At 39.5% G+C, this 20,442-nt stretch overlaps 1 protein-coding gene across 1 annotated transcript in view; it reads right to left on the reverse strand.

Moving 5' to 3' along the window:
* Nucleotides 1-19,920, reverse strand: part of LOC127568012 (fibrillin-3-like) — a 43,846-nt gene extending 23,926 nt beyond the window's left edge. The window contains exons 1-6 of the mRNA XM_052011258.1: nucleotides 19,803-19,920; nucleotides 14,058-14,183; nucleotides 13,307-13,362; nucleotides 10,144-11,073; nucleotides 8,995-10,026; nucleotides 2,989-3,111 (exon numbers count right to left, since the gene is read on the reverse strand). Of these exons, the coding sequence (XP_051867218.1) occupies nucleotides 2,989-3,111; nucleotides 8,995-10,026; nucleotides 10,144-11,073; nucleotides 13,307-13,362; nucleotides 14,058-14,083 (2,167 nt within the window). The 5' untranslated portion in view covers nucleotides 14,084-14,183; nucleotides 19,803-19,920. The remainder of the gene's footprint in view (nucleotides 1-2,988; nucleotides 3,112-8,994; nucleotides 10,027-10,143; nucleotides 11,074-13,306; nucleotides 13,363-14,057; nucleotides 14,184-19,802) is intronic.
* Nucleotides 19,921-20,442: the final 522 nt, after the last annotated feature.

Raw genomic sequence — 20,442 nt, forward strand, 5'->3', positions numbered from 1 at the left:
TTAGTACAGAGTGCACTGATATTCCAAAGAATTATAGCATAGTATTGCTTACTGTTAGATTCTTAGACCCCATTACTTTATTTATTTTGTCATTTTTATGTGGATGAATAAACCAATTGTTAATCAAACTACTAGCAAACACAAAGAACAAATGGAAGAATCAACAGGAAGCCAAAATGAGTGTTTCATTCTGAACTTAGTGAGTGGGCCTGATTAACTGAATGCAACATTGATAATGCTTCTTTACTGGGTAATCATAATGATCCACAATATGAAGGATGGAACTTGCTGTTAGCTATGAACCTAAGTGGAGAGGTCAAAGGGCTGAAATGGCTCAACATATTAGCAGGGTAATGCGATAGAAGTTGATGGCAGCAACTATTTTTGTTCAGTTGTCATGTGTGAGCTGCATGTTGAAAACCCAGCTCTTTTTTCACCATCCCTACCAAAGTGTGAGTATCTGAGCCAGTACTTGTTTGACAGGAATTCTGTGATGTTGGACCATTAGAACAAGTGACCTCCTCTGAGACTTGTCCTCTCATTTGAAGGCTTTGTAAAGAGACCTGCAAATGTGAGTAATGGCATGTGTTAAAAGGATGAATAGAGAGATTTTATTGAGGGAGAGATACAACATTACATAAGAATAAGGCTGAATGTTAATGGTGCCTGGACAGATGGAATTTGTGGTAGTGCATAGACAGGGAGGGCCGATATGGGGAAAAGTTTCCTGCAGTCTATCCCATCTCCTATTGCAAAGCCAATTTTGAATCCATTTTGCCAACTTGCCCTGGATCCCATGGATCCTGACCTTGAACTAGTCTCTCATCTGGGACCTTGTCAATGGCCTTACTAAAGTCCATGTTAATTATATCTACTGCCCTGCCCTCATCAATACTCTGTTACATCTTCATAGAATCCGATCAAATTGGTCAGGCTGGGTCTGTTCTTGACAAATCCATGTTGGTTGTCTCCAGTTAGCTTCTCCAAATGATCATTAATCCTGTCCCTCAGAATTTTTTCCAGTATCTTCCCTACCACTGATGTTAGGCTCACGGATCTATAATTACCAGGCTTTTCCTTATTGCCTTTCTTGAGAAGGGGGAACAACATTTGCTGTCCTTCAGTCATCTGGTACCTCACGTGTTCAGCAAAGATTTAAAGAGCTCAATCAAAACCCCAGCAATCTCTTAACTTGCTTCCCATAGCAGCCTGGGTATTTATCCATCTTTAAGCCCGCCAGGGGATTGAGTATCTCCTCTTTACTTATCAAGACCTGCACGAGAATTTCACCTACCCCTTCACTGAATTCGCCAATTACGAAGTCTGTTCCCTTTGTGAATACCAATGAAAAGTATTCACTTGGGACCTCACCTTTACCTGCTGGCTCCCGCACAGATTGGAACTACTATTTCCCTTGTCATCATGATAGAAAGCTATGGAATGAAATTGGCTGCAGCAACATGGATAGAAATTTAGCTGAGTAATAGGAACAGAGGCTAATAGTGAAAGGCGTTTTTTTTAAACTGGCAGGAAATATATTGTGCAATTCCCCAGGAGTCAGAACCAGAAACGCTACTTTGATTATATTAATGGCTTGGACTTGGATGTACAGAACACATTACTAAATTTGCAGATGTCAAAAACAGGGAGGCAGACTGAGTTGTGGAGAGGATGGTAATAGACTTCAAGGAGATATGGACAGGCTGATGGAATTGGTGGATAGATGGTGGTAGATAGATTAAGGCTTAGTAATGTGAGGTGTTACATTTTGTTAGAAAGAAGAGGTCAAGGCAATATAAACTAGAGGGAGCAATCTGAAAGAACTGAGAGATCTGGAGGTATATGTGCAAAGTTTGTTTAAGTGACAGGGCAGGTTGAAAAAGCAGTTAAACAAACTAATGGCAGCCTCGACTTTATAAATAGAGGCACATATTTCAAGAGCAAGTAAGTCATCATGGACCTTCATAAAACAATGAGTTGTTCACAAGTGGAATATTATGTCCAGATTTGGCTGTTACACTTTAGGTAAAGTGCAGAGGTTTTAAAGAGGGTGCAGAAGTGAATCACTTCTGCACCCTCTATAAAATGATTCTAGGGATAAGGGACTTTACTTAGGTGGACAATGTAGAGAAGCTGGAGTTGTTCTCCTTGCAACAGAAGTAGTTGCAGGAGATTTGTTAGATATCTTTAAAATCATGAATGATATTGACAAAGTAAATAGAGAGAAACACCAGTGAGAACAAGGAGATGTAGAATGATGGTGACTGGCAAAAGAATCAGAAGTAATATGGGGTAAAGAATTTGCAGTGAATGACAAGGATCTAAGTGAATTTCCAGGGTAATAGTGGAAGCAGATTCAATTGTAACATTCAAAAGGTAGCTGGATAATTATCTGAAAGGAAATAATTTGCAGGGCTTTTGAGGTGAGGGCACAAGGAGTGGGTCTAGCTGGATTGCTGTTGTATAGAGTTGGTATAGACTTGATGGGCTGAATGGTGTCCTTCCATTGCTATCACCATGCTGAGATTCTATGAAAAGAGTTTGTCATGCATACTATGCTTGAATTTGTTGGGCAGTCTAGCAAATGTCCGTACCTGGTGTCAAAAATTGGCTTCCTTGCTGATGGAGCTCAGAGTTCCTCCAGTCCAAGAACCTTACCTAATATCCATCTACCTTCCAGGCCTAAACAGTCAGATACCAAAAATACCTGCACAGCATGGGATTTGCAAGACTAACTGACTGTGTAACTCTGCCTATAGGTACCCTGAAAATAGCTGATGAGCAGTGGGTTGGACAATCCAACCCATTGAAATTAACAATCAGCCTTTCCCAAGGGCATGGCTCACACATAGTCTTGTGATTTAAAAAGACCAAATAGTGAATTTGAGCCATATTCCCAAAGTGTTCATTTTACTGCATTAAACCCACTCCCCCGACCTATCCACTCCCACGAAATTAAAATTAATTTTGATTCTGATAAAAACTTACCAGAGCAATTTTTTCCATCACCATTAAAACCACTCAAACATGTGCACTGATAACTTCCTACATTGTTGATGCAATGAGCAAACTGGTGACACTCCTGTCCTGCTATGGAGCATTCATCGATATCTGTTGGTCAAAAGAGAAAAAAAGTTATTTGAAAATACATTAATATTATGTAATATTTTGTACCAGCATCCACAAATACCCAAAGAGAAACACTGAATTTCCTTGCCATTTTGGCATTTTAGTGTGCAGAATTGATGCAATTTGAATCTTACAAATTCTGGAGGTATATACTGAATATTTATTCATTTTCCACCACAAAATCTCAGTGCCTCAGTTCCCCATTGTTATTTGGAGTTCCCATAAACCACTGTCTGAATCCCTTTGCAGCTTACTTACATTCATTTAATTTACATTTGCAATGCAATGTGACAAATAAGGTGTATCTGCATCCAGAATCAACTGAGACTGACAGAAGTCAATAGCTTCTGAGCCTGATCCATGAAGGAAGTTGACTATAGATTCCTAGCAAAGTTCTTTCGGAGTTCACGTTTTTGTCTTTTCATTCATTCAGCATTAGAACTCTAAAATTTACGTGAGTAACTGAGACCACTTGGAAATTTCTGTCTTCACCCAGAGTGAGCAGGTCTGAGGAGCAAGTATAGGGTTCTCATTTGTCACTCCTACTCCTACCTCATTTTTTTTCTAAATTGGCCTGTGGTTCCTCTTCCAAGAGAATGGATGAGTGTTTAAAATGAGGGTATTAGCGTGGTGATATGCAGAAGTCACACCATTATAGATAGGTTAAAGCTCAAATAACTAATTGCCAAGTTAGTTAACTCTGTGTGGGGAGTAAATCCCTTCAATTTACCCTCATTTATCGCATATTTTGTACTTCATTTGTGTATACTACCTATCCATTTGGGCTTGTTCCCTGCAAACTAAGTTGATAAAAACACAATTACAAGCTGTATGTATAATGTGTAGGACACATTTCATCCAAATGCCCTTCCACAGTTACCAGCCTACTACTGTATCGGTCCTCCATATCTTTGTCATTGAGGAGCTTTAACACAGTTGATAAGTAGATTGCACAATATTTCATGTTGATAACTAAATATGGTCAACCTTTTAACTTTTCCTAATTAATGTGCTGGTATGTAAAGTGGACAACAAAGGCTCAGATAAATTTTCATATCTTCCCCAAACCTAGAAACTGCAATAAATTATTTAACTGAACAAGCAGTTATTAGGCTATCCTCAATGTCTTTTAATCTGGACATACAGAGCTTGTGGCCTAGAAATTCAATAATGCCCCAAAACAGACAGGAAACTGTCAGCGAAGGAGCTGAGCTCTCCTTTAAATCACCCCCCTTGCATAGTCAACACAATGGCTGATTCATGCCTTGGCAACTTGCAACGTCAGACAAGATGTCAATGCAGGGTTTCCTCACATCTTTTCCTCTATCTCCTACATCACTTTTATCTACCACTGAACATTCTGTGTGACAAATTTAAGATACTTTCACCTTCCTTCTCTCCATTCAGACAAAAAGGTCCCTTTCTTTCATTTCTAATGCTGATGATATGATTCTATCTCTGCCAGCTTTGAAATAGGAGGTCAGTCTTCCTCCTAATCCAGTGTTAGTTTTGACACTTATAAATACTAACTGAAATATTAGTACCATACATAGTTTAAAAGCTAGGTTGGAGAAGAGGTTTTCAAATGACACTATAAACATTCAGGAAGTGGTTCTGAGAGATGGGGCTTCACAAATACAAATTCACCAGTGGATGACATTGCGGCTGTTACTTAATGAGCTATTGAATAAGCTAATGGCTATATGCCAGGATATAGTGGGGGTGATATAAATGTTGGGGTTTGTGATACATTGTAAAAGGAAGGTTGCAATTGGTGGTGAACTCCCTGGGAGATTCTTTGCTGTGTACCTCTCTTCCTGGTCATCCACTGAGTATTGTCACCAATTCTTACTGTACTGAAGATCCCCTGGTTCTCATGGTGGGTAGATTTTAGTCCTAACTGCAATAACTGCTAATGAAATCACCTCTACCCACTCTAACTAAGTCTGTTTATTGCTTTCTTCAGTAGACACGTGGCTTCCAAATTCCTGAACCTCTCTGGGGATAAACCATATGCTTCTGCACTGTGTTATACTGTAAGACTCAACTGCAGTTTCACTGTTCTGAGAATCATTGGCTTAAATTTTAAATAATTCTGAGCATTTTACATTCCTCCACTCACCACTGCTGTGTCCGTGACCAGCTGACTGGTGTTTCAGCTTCACCACTCTGTTTCCTGGCAGGAGTATCACACTTCTGGATCAATGTACAGAAGGTGAGTCAGGATCCTTTGGTGACCTCCAGCATTGCCATACTTGTTTTTACTACAATATCTGTATCCCACTGGGTAATGAATTATATAGATTTACAAGCCTTTGTGTAAAGAAATTTCTTCTAATCCCTTTTTAGGAGCTACATAGAAATTACCTTACAGGACTCGTAATCCAAAAGTGTAGAGTGATAATAACGAAACCTGACTCAAACCCCAATTCATGACAGCTGAGGTATTTACATAAATTCAATGAATATGATTGGAATACAGAGATAGTGAGCACAACCTCTCCAGACTGTGGTAAAAGTCCAGCTAATTCACTAATGCCATTTAAGGAAGGAATTCTGCTGTCTTAAACCTTGTCCAGTTGGGTGAGTATTACTCACCCACTATCATTCTTTAAGTCACATCATGGCAAGGATTGCACATTCTGCTCCTACACCATTACCTCTGGTGTCCTCAAGGGTCTAACCTATTTCTCATCAGGTGCTGTCTTCCAAGTATGAGTTTTCACTTGTACATAACACGGGTCCCTCACAGACTGAGACAAGGAAAATTATATTGGGATATAAGGAAATAGCAGAGAAATTAAATATTTTGTGCTTGTCTTCAAGGAGATGGTGCGGAAGAGGTTCACCAGGATGTTGCCTGGATTGGAGAGTATTAGCTCTAAGGAGAGGTTGGATAAACTTGTACTGTTTTCTCTGGAATGTTGGAGACAGAGGGAGTGAACTGATGGAAGTATATAAAATTGTGAGAGGATAGATTGTCAAAGAGTTTTTTTCCAAGACTGGAAATGTCAAATATCAGAGGGCATAAATTTAAAGGTGATTTACAAGGCAAGTTTTTTTTTACACACAGACAGTGGTAGGTGCCTGGAACACGGTGCTAGGGAAGGTAGTAGAAGCAGATAGAACAGAAATGTTTAAGAGGGATTTAGACAGGGACATGAACAGGCAGGGAATGGAGGGATATGGATCACATGCAGGCATTTGGGATTAGTTTAAATTGGCATGGTTGGCACAGATACCGTGGGCTGAAGGGCCTGTTCCTGCATTCTAGTGTTCTATGGATCTATGAAGACACAGAAAACTTCCTAGAAATAGTGGAGAACTAGAGGTATAGAGTGGTCGAGAAGTTCAATGAAATTAGTATTAGGAAAAAGTCAGGATTGGAGAAATTAATGAGACTGAAAGGCAATAAACCCCTGGGATGAGATGAAGTGCATCCTGTGTTTTTGAAAAAGATATTGAATGACCAATTGTCAGCTTTCAAAATTCCATTGATTCTAGAATGATTCTAGATTGGAAGGTATCAAGTGCAACCCACTATTTAAAAGAAGATGGAGAGAGAAGACAGGAAACTATAGCCCAGTTAGCCTGACATCAACAGAAGGGGAAAATTTTGGAATCTATTACTAAGTTGTGCTAACAGGGCACTTAAAAACTAATAATAGTAGGACTGGGTAGAGTCAGCATGAGTTTATGTGAGGCAAGTCATATTTGGCAAATCAGCTAAAGCTTTTCATGGGTGCAACTGGTAGAATATTTAAGGGTAAACCAGTTGAGAAGTATTTGATCCTTCAGAGGGTCTTTGATAAGGTGCCAAAAAAGAGATTACAAAACAAAATTAGAGTGCATAATATTGGGTGTAATATACTGATATGGACTGATGAACAGAAAAGAGGAATTAATGGTCACTTTCAGATCAGGGGGCTCTGAGTAGTGAGGTATCACAAGAATTCATGGTGAGCTGTTCATAATCTATTTCAATAATTTGAAAGAGGTAATACACCCAAGTTTGCTGATGATCCAGAGCTAGATGGCCATGTGGGCTGAGAGGAGATTACAGAGGGGTTCAGGGAGGATTAGGACATGATATATGGAATATAATGTGGAAAAGGATGAGGTTGATAGAAAAGCAGAGTATGTTTTAGATGGTCAGAGATTGAAAGATTTTGATGTTCAGAGGGATCTAGGTATCCTTATATATGAATCAGTTAAAGTTCAATGCATTTTCAATTTCTAATGTTCTTAGGTTGTTAGGCTTCAGTATGAGATAAGCAGAAATTCTCCCTAACGAAATATTGGGAAGCCTGCTGGAACTACCTGTGGTTCTTGCCTAAACTCTGCTCCTTGACACCAATTAGGTATGTCACCAGATCTGTGACTGAACCAAAAAACACCATCATTAAGTCTGTCTGTTTCCATCTTTAATGTCTGTTGCTGCCCCATCCATGCCTTTGAATATTCCAGCAATGGGATTCTTTATCCTATTCTATCATTGATAAATGTGGACATTAAATATCCTGTTGCCTGTGTCCAACTCACATGAAGCCCCATTCAGGCATCATCTTGGTGCTCACTGACCTACTGCAGCCAAATTTGCTGATGATGGGAAAGCAGATTGTAAGGATATTGCAAAGCGTCTGCGGAGGGATACAGCTAGGCAAGCAAGTGGTTAAAAATTTGGCAGACAAAGTGTAAAGCAAGAAAATGTCAGATTATCCAAATGAGTAGGAAGAATAGAAGAGCAGAGTATTGTTTAAATAGATTAAGATTAAAGAATTCTGCAGTGCAAAGGGATCTGGGTGTCCTTCTACATGAAACATAGAAACTTAGCATGCGGGTAAAGCAAGCAATTAGGAATGCAAATGTCTTGTTCTAAAGGGAATGGAATATGAAATAAGGAAATCTCGCTACAACTGCACAGGGCATTAATGAGGCCACGCCTGGAGTACTACATATAGTTTTGGTCTCCTTACTGAAGGGATATACTTCAGAGGCAGTTCAGAGAGGGTTCAATTGACTGATTCCTAGGATGAAGAGCTGGCCTTATGAGAAGAAATTGAGCAAGCTGGGTCCATTCTCATTGGAATTTAGTAGAATTAGAAATGATCTTATTGAAACACTTTAAGATTCTGAGCAAACTTGACAAATTTGATGCTGAGTGGAAATTTTCAAAATAAAGGGTTGCCCATTTAGGATGGAAATGATGCAGAATTTCTTCTCTCAAAGGGTAGTGAATCTTTTGTATTCCCTACCTCACACAGCTGTGGAGGTTCAATCACTTAGTATATTCAGAGCCAAAATAGATTTTTGATCTATAGAGGAGTCGAGGGTTATGGGGGCAGGTAGGGAAGCAAATCTGAGGCCAAGATCAGATTGCCCATATTCTGATTAAATGTTAGAGCAGGCTCAGTTGTCCACATGGCCAACTCCTGCTCATATTTCTTATGTTCTTTATCTTCAGGATAAGCAATCTCTTATCACTTTCTGTACTTTCTTCCATTATTTACTACAATCGTCCAGGATATCTCTTGCATCCAATTCTGGGCTCCTAGATATTCTAATTTTAATTGCTTTATCACTGGTTGCCACCACTTCAGCTCCCTAGGCCTTAATCTTTGGAATTCCCCACATAAACTTCTTCACCTTTACACGTTCTTAAAATTAATTCCTCCATCTCCCAGAACATCTTCCTTTGTGTATTTACGTCAAAATTTGTTTAATAGCTTTCCTAGAAAGTGACTTGGACATTTTGCCTCAGTAAAGTTCCATGCGAATCCAACTTTTTGTTAACTTATCCCATAAATCTCATTCATAAAAATTAAGAAAAGTGAAAAAAAGGAAGTTGTAATAATAATTATATACCTGTGCAGGAGGATCCATTCTTCTGGAAGCCAATTTTACAGACACAACTATATGAACCAGGTATGTTTACACAATCTGTGTGATTGCCCGGGCAAATATTTTTCTCCATACATTCATCTACATCAACACAACTTAAATTGTCGCCCTGAAAGCCAACATCACAAACACATTGATATCTGCTGCCAGCAAGATGGCACAACGCCCGATCATGGCAAGGTGGAAAGCAACTATCACTTGGCGTCACGCAAGTGTTATTGACTACGAAAGTACCATTGGAACAAGAGCAAACATAGGATCCCAGTGAATTGAGGCAAATGGTGTCCGAGAGACAAGTATTGTTTAGGCTGCATTCATTTATGTCTTCACAATGCTGATCAACCTCTCTGAAGCCCTCTTGACATTGACAGATGTAACTTCCTGCAATATTAATGCACAAAGCATTTATATGACAGATGTTCGGGGAGTTGCATTCATCCATGTCTTGGCAAATAATGCCATTTCCTTCAAACCCCAAAATGCACTCACAGATAAATGAACCAAAAGCATTTGAACACAGAGCATTTTGATCACATGGATTGTTGAGACATTCATCAATGTCATTACAACTAATACCATTTGCCTTTGAAAACCCGGATTTGCACTGACAATGATAAGACCCTAAAGTATTGACACACTGTTCATTTGACTGACATGGTGTACCAATTATCTTGCATTCATCAATATCTCCACAACTGGTGTTATTTATAAGGTTGAATCCATCAGGACACGCACAGAAGAAAGATCCCAGTGTGTTTATACATGATGCATTGTTCAAACAGCCGCCATTATTAACCTTACATTCATTAATGTCTTCACAGTGTAAATTTCCATTACCAGAGAAACCTCTTTTACAAGTGCATGTATAGGTTCCAACTTGGTTTATACAAAAGCCATTTGAGTGACATCCTCCATTGTTTAAGAGGCATTCATCAATGTCATTGCATACGGTACCATTTCCATTATAACCCCTGTGGCAACTGCAGGAAAAGGATCCTTGGACATTGTTGCAGGTGGCATGACTGTCACAAACACCAATAGAACATTCATCCAGATCAACACATTCATTGCCATTCAAGATAAACCCAACGCCACAATCACAATGATAGGAACCCTCAGTATTAATGCAGGAAGATGTCGGAGGACACTTTGCAATTCCATTGCACTCATCAATATCAGAACAAGTGATCCCATCTCCTGTAAAGCCTGATGTACAGTTACAAACATAGCTGCCCAAAAAGTTCTGACAACTTGCTTGAGGATGGCAATCATTTGTGCCGGCACATTCATTGATGTCTACACACGTCAATCCGTTTCCTGTAAATCCTGTCTTACATTCACAGCTGTAAGAACCTGGTTGATTGATGCAGATAGAAAATGGGCTACAAAACTGACGAGCACATTCATCAATGTCAGTACATCTGTTATCATCTACATAAAAACCCGTGGAACAGGTGCACTGGTAGGAGCCCGGTAGATTCTTGCATCCTTTCCATCCTTGCACTGGTGAACAGATACCTGGTGTCTGCGCACATTCATCTATGTCCAAGCACAGGTATAAGCCAATTCCTTTATATCCTGCATTGCAAGTGCAGATATACGAGCCATTAGTGTTGGTGCATGTTGCACTCCAGTGACAGATGCCAGGCTTTGTGCATTCATCTACATCAGTGCAAGTGAATCCATTGCCAGAGAACCCAATGTTACAATGACAAGTCCGACTGCCAGCTGTATTGAAACAAGTGGCACTATCGTGACAACCACCATTGTTTGTAAAACATTCATCCACGTCATTGCAGTCAATCCCATCTCCAGTGTACCCTGATTTGCACAGGCAGTTGTAAGAACCTACATTATTTATACAAGTTGCCTTCCGGTGGCAATCATGTAGATTTGCTGCACACTCATCAATATCAGTGCACTGTGTTCCATTTCCAAGATAACCTGCTTTGCATATGCAGTGGTAGTTTCCATCAAATGTATTCTGGCAGTCTGCGTGCATATGGCACACAAGATCAGTGTTGCCACATTTATTCACATCAGCTGAAATATAATAGAAATATATTAAAGTAAGTGTCTTATTGTCTTCTACAATATAAAACAGCAGTACAATATTTCCGTGCAAAAATCTGTCACCTTAAAAAAATTATATTGAAGCAACAGCAATCAAGCATAAGATTACTTCATGTAACTGTCCAGGTAGAAAAAGGGTGAGCTCTGTTTGTGATGGATATACTTATTGCATATAGTTGTTGATACTAGACAAATTAAGAACAGCATATCTGAAGTGCATTGTGCTATGTGTTCGATGCAATATTTTAAAAGCAGAATTAAATCATTTTAAAGAAAATAAAATTATCTACTTTGATACATACTTTGCCACAACTAACACATTTTTGAAGGACCTAATAGGCCTTGTGCCAAAAAAGGCTCATTTCCCAGAATGAAGATCCATTTTCCTAAATAGCGACAGGAAGAGTCTGTGCTTGAAAAATTATCAAGCCTAGTCTTAAAATGTTATTGAGTAATCAGTCCTTCAGAATCACACTTTTTAATATTTTCGTTTTTGTTTTTGAATCATTGGCATCACTCCACCTAATATCTACAACTTTCTTCAGCTTTACAAACCCTGGAGATGTCTTTAATTTGCCAATCCTACACATTTAGACATAGCTGATTTTTATTGCTGCATTAATATGGCCATGCATTCAGCTGCCAAGTTCCTTAACTTTGGAATTGACTCCCTGACTCTTTCTGCATCCGCACCTCACTTCTTAAAACATACATCTTTGACTAAGATTATGATCAACTGACCTATTGTTCTGGATTTAGTTGAGGGGGTCCTACCACCTGTATTTGTCATTTGGATTCTCTATTGCCCACATTTAGATGACTTGTAAGGCTGAACTTTTTGGCCTTTGCTAAGAAAACCTTTGATAGATGCAAAGCCCGCCCCAGATATGCTGCCTGTCAAACTGTTAAGCTTTCAGAATGCTTCTGAATGAAATAGACATTCAGAAACAATAAAAAATTATTGTAATAAAATATTTTTAAACAAAAGGATTACTACAAATGTTTCTCAACGATAGTTGCATTTGGTTTCTGGTTTCCCACCTGAAAAGTAAAAGACCCAAACCCATTGCCTGAGCTCCACCAGCCATTTCTCAGCTGTGGTGTTGCTGGACTCCCATTAGGTCCAATGGTACAGCAGCAGTTTGCTGAGATTCCCCAACATTTATGCTGAGGAACCTGCTCTCAGATCCTGTGCCAGGTTAGGCCTGGTACAGGATCCATAAACCCATTGATCTGAATGAGGAATGTAGGGCTATAAGGAGAAAGAGAAGAAGGTAAGTGACATTATTTAAATTATTTGTCCTTTGTTGATTGTTTTCATTCATTTAAAATATTCTAAGTATTTTAAATATTTTTATTTTTAATAATCTTTAAAATTATTACTTATTTTATTTGCAGTAGATTTTGTTTAATGTTTCTGAAAGTTACAGTCAATGTAAAAAATTTTGACTTAGAGCATAGCTAGAGATGGGGATTTGCCAAATCTCAAAGTTTCCAGAAATATGTGGACAGGGATTTGTTCCAATGCATCCATATCACCCCATTACTTTGTTTGAGGTACCACCAATGGTCAAGGCCTTATCCCTCAGCTCCACGGTCATGGCTGTGGGAGTCAGCAAGATTTACCTTCCAGATCCAAGGGGGTAAAGATTGGACAATTAGGAACCTGGGGACAATATACAAGGTTTGGGTCCCACTAAGAAAAATCCATACCATGAATAAAATAGTAACAGAACACATTCTTGCTGTCTTCCTCACAGCTGTTACATCTCCACTGAAATAAATATCATGACTCCTAATGTGGTACAGGTGCGAAGAAGCTGATTCCCCACCCTAGATGTCTGGGAATCTCAGCAAGTCTGTGCACTACTAATCCAGTATACAAGTCGTTCACTGGCTGGAATCTGTTACCAAGTTCAGAATTTCCATGATAGGATACACGTGCCAAAATCCTGAATATGCTTGCATTTACTGAGATAAGTGCTGACAGATTGTTGAAGAAATGTGTTGAAGAAACACAATATCTCCTGAAGTAACTCCATGTCAGAGTTTGTTTTCTAATGCTCCCATGAAATGCCTTGGGATATTTTATTACGTTAAAGGTGCTTTTAAATAGAGTTCTGATTGTAAAGGTTGTATAAGTGTCATTGTTTTATTGATTTCACATTGTAAGATCTACTATGAAATCAAATCAGTCTCCTACCTGCTAATAATGTGAATGTGCTCATCCAAAATAGTATTCCACAAACTATAACAGTGCTGTAAAACAGGAAAATCATAGATTTCAACATACATTTCATACATTTCATTTTGTTCACTCTGGAGAAATATACAGATATTTTGAGAGGAAATCAGTGATTATTAGAAGACATATTGGTTTATGACCAATATTGGTCTAAGCCACATGATATTCTCCACCATTGTATAAATCTGCTATTTTTTTTAAAATCACATAATCGTGATTGTTTCCTGCCTTTATATTTTTAATTAGATAAATATCTTGTGGCCTGAAAGTCTACACCTGTTTGCTGAGACTCTCCCTGTAAATTCTTTGAGGGGCCAGCAGAATGACCATACCAGGTTGGTTTTTGCGGACAGACCCTCCATCTGCCACTTTAGGACCAATGTTATTCGTTGCTCCCGGTATCACATTCAACGTATGGCTGGGCTACCCTTTGTTGCCTTCCCTTCAGCTTGCTGACTTAGATTAGAGCCATGGAGTCATAGCATCCTAGAGCATGGAGACAGGTCCTTTGATGCACCATGTCCACGCTAGTACCTATCATTAGCCTGTAGCTTTCTATGCCACGTCAATTGAACTGGTCACTTAAATATTTATTAAACGTTGTGAGTACACCAGCCTCCGCTATCTCCTCTAATGTTTCCTTAAATATTGTCCTTATTTTTAATAGACTGAGTTTGATATTACATTAAATCTCTCATTATTGACTCACCGTGTCTTGCAGATTTGGATCTCCATCAGTTAAATGTTTTTAACATCCATATACACTTGACCCTAATATTTTGAGATTTTAAATACTGTTCCCAGTGATGATCGAGATACACAATCCACCTATCAGCTGAGAGAATATCAGAGATCAGTAATTAGTTGGTGTACTTCATAGACCATGTGACTAAAAAGATATCAATTATTTTTTTTGGAATTTATTTTCTATTATCCCTTTTAATTGTCTAAATAGAACAGTCTTCAGATTAGAACTCTTAATTGTCAAACAGAGCGAGGTCACAAATGCAAGATCAGATTTTGCTACTCTTCAGGTCATTCCTTACAAAGTTTGATATTTTAACAGTTTGTACTTAATCTCATAATTTAGTTAAGTTGTCTTTTTCAGATTTTAAATCTATTTCTATGTATTTCATTATTAATATTTTAATCTAATAATTTAGTTAAAATTGTCATCTTTAGAATTCAAATGCGTTTACATACATTGCATTCTTCTGAATATGTTAAAAGTCTTGCATTTAACACATAATGGAAACACTTAACTTCCAGTAACACTCACTACACCCTTAAGATTGGTTCAAAGTGTAATTCAGTAGTGTGGAAGGTGGCTAGAAAACTGAAAATGAAAAACATTGCTCCGATTTTGAAAATAATATATCCTAAAAGAAAATCTGAAAAAAGAGGCAAACCCATCAAAATGTCTTAATATAATTCCTCCAAACCATTTCAACTTCACAGAATCACAGAATAATTGCAGCATGGAAAGAGACTATTCAGCCCATCAGGTCCATATTAGGGATCAGTCAGATAATTACAGGCCTGTGAGTCTAATGTCAGTTATAACATGAACATAAAAGTTCATATGGTGCTTCACTGAGAAAATAGTATGATGATCAATGAAGGAAGTTCACTACTATTGGAAAAAAATTTGAGGGACAAGATTGACCTACACTTGGAAAGGCAGGGATTAATCAAAGATAGTCAGCATGACTTTCTGCCCATCTAATTTGAATTTTTCAAAGAGGTAACAAGATGTATTGATGAGGATAGTGTTGTTGATGTAGTCCAAAATGGACTTCAGTAAGGCTTTCGAGACAGTGTTTTTTGTGATTGGAGGCATAGATAAGGTGGATGGTAGCAGTATTTTCCCCAGGGTAGGGGAGTCCAAAACTAGGGGGCATAGATTTAGGGTGAGAGAGGAAAGATTTAAAAGGGACCCAAGGGCAACTTTCTTACGCAGCGGGTGGTGAGTACATGGAATGAGCTGCCAGAGGAAGTGGTTGAGACAGGTACAATAGTAGCACTTAAGAAGCACTTGAATAGGTACATGGAGGGGCAGGGCTGAGAGGAAATTGGGACTAGCTGGATGGGCACTGTAGTTGGTATGGACTCATTGGGCCAAAGGGCCTGTATCTGTGCTGTTTTGCTTGATGACTCTATGACTTCACAACTCTCTTATAAAAAGAACTATACAGTTAGTACCCTTCCACTGCCTCCTCCTCATAGAACATATCATTTCGGACCCTAACCACACACTGTGTTAAGAATTTTTTCCTCATATCATTTTTGGTTCTTTTCCCAATCACCTTCATTATATGCCCCCTTATTCTTGACTATTCCGCTGAAGGGAACAGCTTCTCTCTATCTAATCTGCTGGTACCCTTCATGATTTTAGTCCCTTTATCAGATCTCCTCACAACTTCTTCTATTTCAAACAGAACAACCCCAGCTTTCCCATCCTCACATGACTGAAGTCCTTCATCCCTGGAATTACTTTGGTAAACCTCCTTTGCACCACCTCCAAAGCCTTCGCCAAGACCAAGAGAAAATAATCCATTTGTGGTTGAACCTGTGTTTTATAGGTTTTTGTCATGACTCTGCTGCTGTTGCACTCCAGCCCTCTAGTATAGATCCTGTAGAATGACATGGTTCAAGGCAGATAGAGCTGTTGCCTCACAATTGCAGCTACTCGTCTGATGCTGACCTCCAGTACTGCCTGTGTGGAGTTCATACATTCTCTGTGACCTCCAAATGCTCTGACTTCCATCTTCCAAAGCTGTGCAGGTTGGTAGGTTAATTGGCCAGTGCAAATTGCCGCTAATATAAGGAGGTGATAAGGAAATTGGCAGGAACATGAGAGTGCAGATGCTGGGATCTGGAGCAACAAATATACTGCTGGAAGAACTCAGCAGGTCAAGCAGTACCTGTGGAAGCACAAGGATATTCAATGTTTCAGGTCGTGACCCTGTGTCACGATTGGGAGTGTAGTGGGGGGAGACAGCCAGTATAAAGCGGTGAGGGGGAGGGGTGAGGCAAGAGTTGGCAAGCAATAGGTGGGTCCAGGTGAGGAGGGTTTGATGGACAGATGGACCCAGGTGGGGGAGGGAGGGGTAGAAGAGATGGTGATAGACCCTGGGAGGTAATTAGTAGAGACAACAAAGGGCTGCAGGATAGGGAATCTGATAAGGAAGGAAGGTAATGATCACTATCCTCCTCACAGTTCACTACACATACAAATTTTGTAACCTCAGCGTACTTAATAATTATGCCCTGTACTCCAAATTCAAGTCATTAATATAAATCAAAAAAAGCAGTCGAGCTCCTGCCAATCTCTGGGGAACCATTGTACACTTCCTAGCAACCAAATGTGTCATCACAACACTAGAGTGGTTTAAGTCCCAGCAAATAGATTCTGTCCTTGTTGGTTGCATCCTCTCTCTCTGGCCGTGCAATGTTCGCCTTAATGAATACACCTGCTTCCTTCTTTCCATCCCTATATTTCATGAATATCTTTTATCCAGAAATATTTAAAATCTATTCCTTCTCATGTGTTAGCCAGCTCTCTGTTATTGCTGCAAAGACATAATCTCACAAGATTAATTTCACCTGGCACCTACCAACCGCAGAGTTATTAAGTCATTGAGAGATACAACAGACCTATAACCCACCAAATCCGTGCAGACCATAGAGCACTCATTTTTCACACTAATCCTACCCTAACCCATTCTATTCCCTCCACATTCCCATCAACCACCACTCACCTACGCATTAGGGGCAATTTACAACTAACCTACCAACCCGCACATTTTTGAGATCTAGGAGGAAACCCATGCAGTCACGGAGCATCCAAGGTCAAGAATGAAACCTAGCCCCTGGAGCTGAGAGGCAACAGCTTTACTAGATGCACCATTCTGCCTCCCAACGTTTATGCACAGTAAACATATTTCATAGAGTCATAGAATGATATAGTACAGAAACAGGGCCTCCAGCCCACTAAGTCCATGCTGAACACCCATTTAACCTAATCCTACATTAATCTTCTTGTAATTCCCACATTCTCATTGACTCCCACCAGATTCTACAATTTACCAACACACTAGGGGCAATCTACAGTAGCCAATTACCCTAACAACCTGTACATCCTTGGGAAGTGGGAGGAAACTAGAGCGTAGGTGGAAACCCACACTGTCACAGGGAGGCAGCAGCTCAACTAAGTGCGGCACTCTGCCAACCAACCTTGTTTAATATGCTTCTTGCAAATACGTACGTGCACGGTAAACCTATATTAGAGAGGCATAGAGTGAGACATTGAACCTGAATCTCTAGTGCTGTGAGGCAGCAGCTCTACTAGTTTGTGCCACTGTACACATCAGACCTTCTTGTTCTTGCTTTGACTCTGATCTTGTCTAAAATCTATTGTTCTGATGCTGTTTATCTCCTCCAATCCATTTAGCAATCCTTTTTCTCCTTTTCAATGCTACATTCATGTGCCCTGTTCTCTGCTAAATTGGTCTAAACCTCTCCCCCACAGCAGTAGCAAACCTTCCTGTAAGGACATTGGTCCCAACTCTGTACAATCCATCTGGTCTGGAAAAGTCTCACCTCCTCCCCTCTGAAATGGTCCCAACAGCTCAAGAATATAAAGTGCTCCCTTCTGCACTACATCTCTAGCCCCACACTTATTTGTGTTATCCTGCATTCTATACACGCTGGAGTGCAACATAGGGACAACCTTCAGATCACCACTTTTGAGGTCCTGCTTCTTAAATGGCAGCAGAATGATGCTATATAAATGGAAGTTCTTTCTTAAAATGAATAGCTCAAGTGATCTGTTCTCAGTTTGGGTTGGGACCTCACAGCTCATGCGACCCAGGAAACATCCTGATCTCCAGTGTTCTCTGTGCAAGGTTTGTACATTCATCCTGTGACCCCACCACCTCCCCCAGTACTTCAGTTTTCTCCTATGTACTGGTAGGTAGATTAATTCCCAACCATCAATGACCCCTAGTGTTGGGCAGTAGCAACAGAATTGATGGAGATGATGGGCATGTGGGAGACAATAGGTTGCAGGGAAATAATGAGGGAATGGAATTAATGGGATTGCTCTCAGAGCCATTATAGAGTCAATATACTGAACGACCTTCTCTGGTGTAAGGAAACACAGTTTCAAATCTCTTTAAGCAATTAGACATTCTCAAGCCCAAAATAAGACTTTAAACAAAATAGCAGTATTAATAAATTGCACATTGCATAACATTTTTAGGATATCAATGCCCCTTTGCTTCAACCACTGGAGAAACCCACAAAAAAAAACACTGCAGACTCCATATCCCATTGAAAACAAAATCAATGTGATGCATTATGGACATGTTTATTGCTGCCCAAGGGAACGCTGTTTCAGAGAGATGGTGGAAAGTTGGGGATGATTAATCTGCTACTATTGTGATAGATATGACATACTGACAATTGTAGTTTGAATAATTAGGTGATAAATCAGATGCAGAAACAATTTATAAAACAAGTTTTTATACCTCACATGTTTCGATATTGAGGCAATACTGCTCTTCAAAAGACTATTTTGATCATAGAGTAGTAATGAAACTTTACAGATAGCAATTCAAACAATGCCTTGCAAAACCATGCATTTTAATAATAGTGTCAAGACTGGTAAAAATATTTTCTGAGCATTGCTTTTAAATTTAAGTTATTGTACAGACAATTACCAACCAAATTATTGCAAGCAATGGAATTTGCAAATTGACATTTTCACAACAGTGACTCCGCTTAAGAATTATTTCATTGGCTATAAGTTATTTAGCAATGTCCTGGAGTTGTGAAAGGTGCTATATAAATGCAAATTGGTAAATTAGTAAATTGGTTTATTATTGTCACATGTACTGAGGTACAGTGAAAAACTTGTCTTGCATACTGTTCATACAGATCAATTCATTACACAGTGCATTGAGGTAGTACAAGGTCTAACAACAACAGAATGCAGAATAAAGTGTTACAGTTACAGAGAAAGTGCAGTGCAGGCAGACAATAAGGTGCAAGGTCATAATGAGGTAGATTGTGAGGTCAAGAGTCCATCTTATCGTACCAGGGAACCGTTCAATAGTCTTATAACCGCGGGATAGAAGCTGTCCTTGAGCCTGGTGGTATGTGCTTTCAGGCTTTTGTATCTTCTGCCCGATGGGAGGGGGGGAGAAGAGAGAATGTCTGGGGTGGGTGGCGTCTTTGATTATGCTGGCTACTTTACTAAGTCAAAGAGAAGTGTAGACAGAGTCCATGGAGGGGAAGCTGGTTTCCGTGTTGTGCTGAGCTGTGTCCACAACTCTCTGCAGTTTCTTGCGGTCATGGTCATAGCAGTTGCCAAACCAAACTGTGATGCATCTGGATAAGATGCTTTCTATGGTGCATTGATAAAAATTGGTGAGGGTCAAAACGGGCATACCAAATTTCTTTAGCTTCCTGAGGAAGTAGAGGAAGTGAGCTTTCTTGGCCGTGGCGTCTATGTGGTTGGACCAGGACAGTCTATTGGTGACGTTCACTCCTAGGAACTTGAGCTCTCAACCATCTCGACCTCAGCACCGTTGATGTAGACAGGAGCATGTGCACCGCCTCTCTTCCTGAAGTCAATGACCAGCTCTACTGTTTTGCAAATCTTCCTTTTTTTGTGAAGAAATCAGTATTTGTGTTTCAGAATCACAGGTACTTGTCATTATTTGTCATTAGAGAACTATATCAGAAATATGCAAAATAATTCCAAGTGTCTTCATACCTTGACCACGACCTTTCTGGATTTGTAAATTATCAACAACATTCCAAAAATAATTGCAAAGCTACTTCTCAACAAGAACACAACAGTTTAACCTATTAATCTTAAAAGGGACATGGAGAAAGTGGTTGTATGCAAAGGAGAAAGAGACAGTGTGTAGTGTGAGAAGTTATGCATGTGAGGTTAAGGCAGGAGTTTGCATTAGTGAGTGAGTCTGTGTGAGAGTAAAAGATGCAACACAGATTAAATGAGAAGATAAAAACACATCTGCAGTGTGGCTGATATAAAAAGAGTGAAAAATCTATATATAAAAGAA

Source organism: Pristis pectinata, chromosome 3, assembly GCF_009764475.1.
Source record: "Pristis pectinata isolate sPriPec2 chromosome 3, sPriPec2.1.pri, whole genome shotgun sequence".
Lineage (NCBI taxonomy): Eukaryota > Metazoa > Chordata > Chondrichthyes > Rhinopristiformes > Pristidae > Pristis > Pristis pectinata.